The following is a 6,107-nucleotide window of genomic DNA, read 5'->3' on the forward strand; positions in this document are numbered from 1 at the left end:
ATAGTTGTAGATGCAACTGAAATAGAATGGCACATAGAAGACTTTAAGCAAAAGCCAACTACAGGCTGCTAGAAGATAACAAATTAAAGACATAGTAAAGAGAATTAAAGAAGATTATACAATATGGACCAGTGGCTCGTGATTGCTAGTGCATGATAGATTGATAGGTCAATGTATACCAGCTACACTACAAATTAAGAGGCTCGACTGCTTTCTTCTATTATAGAATTTATAGAGGAATCAATGAGATTATACTTCATATGAACAGGCTTATTCATTAGTGGTTATGTCAATCATATTATTTAAAACACAAGAGAGTTAGCTTTAAACCTATTTTTCTTCAACTCACCTCTGCTTAATACTTGAAAATTTCTAAAAACATTATCAAGTTTCCTATCCAAAGTAAAGAGAACTAGAGAAGATTATATAGAATGGACTAGTGGCTCATGATTGCTAGTTGCACAATGGGTCTATGTATACCTGCTACACTACAAATTATTTGGCTTAACTGCTTTCTTCTATTGTTGAATTTATTCAAGAGTAAACAATGAGATCATACTTAATATGAGCAGGTTATTCACTGGTGTTTACATCTATTAATTTATTTAAAACAAAAAGAATTAACTTTAAACCTATTCTTCTTCGATTCGCCTCCGCTTATTACAGCTTGAAAATTCCCAAAATCACCATTCATAATCAATTTGAGACGTTGATTGTATATGGTTAGCATGTGTTTATCTAAACGGTTTGCATATTTGACTATTGAAATAGATTTGGATTGGAAACTGGAAATGTTTCTCAGTGTATGATTGATGGCTTCTTGGTGAATGAGATGGCGATTTAGGTTAACTTGATGAACTCTGACATGACATGACATGACTTCCGCTCGTTGTATTAAAAGGAGCGGTGGAGAATCGAATTAGCTCCTTCTAACACGACGACGACACAAAAACAATAATTAACAACCTAACGAAACACGAAAATCATCAGAGCTAAAAAAATTATTCAATGCAGCAGCTAATTAGCTAACCGAAATCAATAACTTCAATACGACTTACGTGTTACATATAATTCAATCGGAACTCATGTCAGAGTTAATCAAGTTAACCTAAATCGCCATCTCATTCATCAACAAGCCATCGATCACATACTTACAAACACTATCCAGCTCCAATCCAAACTCATCTCAATAGCCACAACACGCAAACTGCCAAACTGTCTAATTTGACTACACGTACTCACCGAATACAATCAACAGTCAACTACAGTCTAATTATTCAATGCAGGAGCAGTTAAATAGCTAGCTAGCAGAAATCAATAAGTTCAATACGATTTACATTAAAACATGCAATTCGATCGGAATAAGTTCGTTAATATTTACGTTAACATAAGTTGGAGTGAAAACAGGTGAAATAATAATAATAATAATAAGAGAATTAGGGATCTTACAGGTGGTAGGATGAGAAAGCGGTGGAATGAAACAGAGACCGAGAGGCCATAGAGTAAGAATATGAATATAATTGAGGATAATATTAATATTAATATAGTCTATTATCATGGAAAGAGGAAACCCCTAAAACAAATTAGATTCCCCAAATCAATTATCATGTCAATCATCAATCGCAAAGAGAACGGTGTATCATACGATATGCAACAACAACAAAATTAGGTCAATTTCAAATGAAAAACCCTAAAAAAGGAGAAAACATACTTCGGTGTGTGTGTGATAGTGGGGAAGAAAAGAATGGTGTGTGTGTGTGATTAAAGAGTGAGATTACATACTTCGGCTGGGATCAAAACGAGGAGGAGGAGGGTGGTCCGGTGGTGCAGACGGCGATTGAGTGGATGGTGATGGTGGTGCAGACGGCGATTGAGTGAATCGGGGGCGGACTGGCGGTGGCGGAGTCTGGATGAGTGGAAGTCTGGATGTAGGTTTAGGTTTTTAATATATATATATATATATATATTATTTATATTTATATTTATATATTATATCGGGGCGGGTCGGGGCGGGGGTACCTGAACCCAAACCCGAACCCGAAAAAATCCCCGAAACAATCTCCGAAACCCGACCCGACCCGAAATAAGCCGGTTTTCGGGTTTCCCCGTCGGATTCGGGGATTTTTGCCATCTGTAGAGAGGATGAAGTGTAACATTACACAAAGGGGCATTTTGGTAAAACCAACACAGCTAGGGTTTATATCGACTCCCTCTACATAATATTAATCGCGCAGCCGTAAAATCGCCCACTCTGAATAATAATAATAAGCTTTCACTCTCTCTTCGCCGGCAAACGTCACAAACCACCGTTAACAGAATGGCACAACCGAAAGCTTTGTCCGCCAAAGAAGCAGACATACAGATGATGTTGTCCGCCGAAGTCCACCTCGGCACCAAAAACTGCGACTTCCAAATGGAACGTTACGTCTTCAAGCGCCGTAACGACGGTATATAATAATAATTAATAATAATAATAATCTCTTCACTTTTTGTTAATTAATAATCGGTTATTGATTATTAGGTTACCGTTAGGTTTATAGCTTGTAGTTACGTTTGATTAGAGTGTATGTGTTTATTCAACAGATTTTTTATTTATTTTTCGATAAAATTGTTTTATTATTGTTATTATTATTATTTTTATTGTAATTGAGCTGTGTTTTGTGTAATTGGTTAAATTAATAAAATGTTTTGGAGTTTTGAATCTGTAATGATGCAGATCGAAATGTGTTTGTTACACTGGATTTGTTTTGTTATCGTAGAATATCTTTTTAAAGCAATTAATATTAAAAATTTATAGGAAGGATCAGTGTTGTTGAACAAGCTAGGCGCTAGTTCGTAGGTGGGTACGAGCTAGCAATTAATTGGATTGGAGTTTATATTTGTGGCTTTCAGTTTTATATCTATTTATTATACACATTTTATATGTAATTTTTTGTTATATATGTTTATGCATTTTTATTTTATATGTAATTTTCAGTTGTATATATGTATACACATTTTTATTTTTTATGTAAACTTCAGTTATATATATGTATACAAATTTTTATATGTAATTTAAAGAGCTTGGCCGGAAATAGGTTTGGGATTTGGATTAATTAGGCCTTGATTTGGTTCTATGAGAGGGGCGATACGGCCGCCAAGCTAAAAATTAGTCAGTTGACCTCTGACTAGCCGGTGATTTTTTTTTAAATTGCTAAAAGGATTTATTGGAATGTTTTTCATGAAGAAGAGACTTCAATAATACATCATTTTGAATAAAATTTTGATAGTTTCAGTGTTAACTGTAGTTGTATATAGCTTTATATCTGAAACATTTTGAGTAGTTTTAATTAGTGAATTTTATTGCACGCTTTTTTTTGTTGATATTTACATCATGTTGAATTCAAATTTTGATAATTTCAGTATTAACAATAGTTGCTTTAGATATATGCTTGTTCAACATTTAGAGTAGTTTTGAATTTTTTTTTGCACTTGCTTTATTGATATTTGTATCATATACTGACAATTCTAGTACTTTTATCACTTAGGAATTTACATTATCAACCTTGGAAAGACTTGGGAGAAGCTGCAAATGGCTGCTAGGGTAATTGTTGCCATTGAGAACCCACAGGACATCATTGTCCAATCTGCTAGACCATACGGTCAGAGAGCCGTGCTCAAGTTTGCTCAGTACACCGGGGCCCATGCCATCGCCGGACGCCACACTCCTGGTACCTTCACCAACCAGCTTCAAACCTCTTTTAGCGAGCCACGTCTTCTCATTTTGACCGACCCACGTACCGATCACCAGGTTTGTATTATTGTTAATCAAGTTCATGTATTTGTCTATGTTTTTTTATATGATGTATTCTGTTTATGACATCATTATTGATATTTATGACATTATTATTATTATTATTATTATTATTGTATCTTCACAGCCTATTAAGGAATTTGTTTATGTTCTTTTATATGCTGTTACTGTTTATGACATCATTGTTGATATTTATGACATTATATTATTATTATTATTATTGTATCTTCACAGCCTATTAAGGAAGCTGCATTAGGAAACATACCCACCATTGCTTTCTGTGACACCGATTCACCAATGAGATACGTTGACATTGGTATCCCGGCTAACAACAAGGGCAAACACAGCATCGGTTGTTTGTTTTGGCTTCTAGCAAGGATGGTTTTGCAGATGCGAGGTGTGATCAACCAAGGGCATAAGTGGGATGTTATGGTATTAATATAAAAAATTCGGTTACTTTGAATTTTTATATTTTTTTGATTTAACTGTTTTGATTTAAATTAACTTGTTTTTGCAGGTTGACTTGTTTTTCTACAGGGAACCAGAAGAGGCTAAGGAAGAAGAGGATGAGCTGGCTGTTGCCGACTACAAGGATTACGGAGCCGGTGCCATTGGACTTGATGATCAATGGTCATCCCAGATTCCAGATGCACAATGGTCTGCTGATGTGGCACAACCACCAATTGCTGGTGCACCAGCAGCTGCAGGCAGTTGGGCTGATGCTGATGGTAAGAAAATAGAAATTTGTATAATGTTTATATTAATCTTTGTTTACTTATGTATTCGGTATTTGGAATTTATTTATTTTTTGTTTTTTCAGCTCCAGTTGCAGCGGGTGATGGATGGGAAGCCGTGGCTGCACCTGTACCGGCAGCTGAAGGCGCTGCTGTCTCTACTGGTTGGGAATGAAGTTAATCTTATCAGCTTTATGTTATTTTTGAAATTTTATTCTAAGGTCAGAGTACAATGTTTTAATGGATGAGGATAAGTTTAAAATTTTTGTTTTTTTTGGTACTGGGATTTTGTTAATGTTTTATTGAATCGGATGTTTTAGTTTCTATAAATTTGTGGGACATGCAAGTTTTGCTTTTTTGTTGTTTTTCCGCTACTTGTTTGGAGCTTATGACTGTGATTTGTTTAGTAATAATATTTACCGATTCGTTAAAAAATGTTAAATGAATCTATTGAACCATGTCTTATACATATTGTTTTTAAAAATACAAACTATGACTAGTTAACTGATAATAGTTCATACGTTAATTTGACAGCTAATAATAATCCATATGTACTGGCATTTTAAATTTTACTTTTGTTGTCAACAATCCTACTCTTACTGTTGAAGATACTTCTATAGGTGCTCAAACCGGGTCCGCGTAGGAATCGTTTCAGGGTATAGTCGGGTTTTTTCCGGGTTTCGAGTAGGGTAGTGTCGGATTTTGACCTAGTATTGGCGAAACCGGTTCCACCGGATCTGGGTCGGTTCTGGGAGATACCCAAAGCCCGGTCTGTACCCGCGAGTAGGGTACGGTCAAGTCCGGTTCCAGGTAGAACCGCCGGGTCGGGTCCGGAACCGGTTCATTTGTGCACCCCTATACCTGAGGTTGCATGTCAACAAAAAAAGTGCCAATAAATGAGTCACTGTTTGGATTATTAAAATCTAACTTTTTAGAAAAAGAGTCCCATTTTCGAAACTAAGCAAAGTAGAACACGGATGGAAAAGCAGCACTCCCCATACTCTGCTGACAAAGACGAATCTAATAGTGTAGACGAAGCAAAGTAGAACACGGATGGAAAAGCAGCACTCCCCATACGCTGCTGACAAAGACGAATCTAATAGTGTAGACATAAGAATGATAACCAATGATTATGAGCAGAACCTTCTAAATATCGTAACAGACCGAGGGCGTAACACATTGGAATCATACACATCTCTGTTTCTACATCATTGTTTTACTTACCGTATTCCCTGTGGATTAGCCTCCTTAGTATTGCGTCACTTTTCTTAATAAAAGACCGTCTTTTTTGTGTTTTCTTTGAAGCAACACCACACCTTATATGACAGGTATGTGGAAACCATATTGGACATCGAGGACATCCTTGGTGAGCACAGTAAAAGTGAACGAATAAATACAAACTTTCTAATCGGCCCAACACTAGTTGTAACAGTTCTCGGTTTTACTGGCTAGTCTGGTCTGGTTTTGAGAACATTGGGACACAAGTCCGTCTTATATTTGTAGAATTTTTAAAACTGAAAACAGTAATACACAAATGCAACTTGCATTTCAATACTGAATATCCGGGTCAAAAGACGATA

At 36.0% G+C, this 6,107-nt stretch overlaps 1 protein-coding gene across 1 annotated transcript; it reads left to right on the top strand.

The window, feature by feature from the left end:
* Positions 1–2,263: 2,263 nt before the first annotated feature.
* On the top strand, positions 2,264–4,857 carry LOC143538547 (small ribosomal subunit protein uS2-like). Its single transcript, XM_077032084.1, has 5 exons — positions 2,264–2,447; positions 3,528–3,790; positions 4,028–4,225; positions 4,311–4,521; positions 4,614–4,857. Exons 1-5 carry the CDS (start codon positions 2,318–2,320, stop codon positions 4,700–4,702), a joined length of 891 nt encoding a protein of 296 aa, XP_076888199.1. The 5' UTR covers positions 2,264–2,317; the 3' UTR covers positions 4,703–4,857.
* Positions 4,858–6,107: the final 1,250 nt, after the last annotated feature.

The sequence above is a fragment of the Bidens hawaiensis genome, unplaced genomic scaffold, assembly GCF_021521415.1.
Source record: "Bidens hawaiensis isolate Kalapana, Puna unplaced genomic scaffold, B.hawaiensis_p1.1 tig00000780_1, whole genome shotgun sequence".
Taxonomy (NCBI): domain Eukaryota; kingdom Viridiplantae; phylum Streptophyta; class Magnoliopsida; order Asterales; family Asteraceae; genus Bidens; species Bidens hawaiensis.

What these genes read in the sequence shown, in the direction of transcription:
- LOC143538547 (XM_077032084.1), top strand. Translation starts at nt 2,318, where the DNA reads ATGGCACAACCGAAAGCTTTGTCCGCCAAAGAAGCAGACATACAGATG. An exon ending in CTTCAAGCGCCGTAACGACG is followed by an intron (nt 2,448 to 3,527) that starts GTATATAATAAT and finishes TTTATCACTTAG; the next exon opens with GAATTTACATTATCAACCTT. An exon ending in ACCCACGTACCGATCACCAG is followed by an intron (nt 3,791 to 4,027) that starts GTTTGTATTATT and finishes GTATCTTCACAG; the next exon opens with CCTATTAAGGAAGCTGCATT.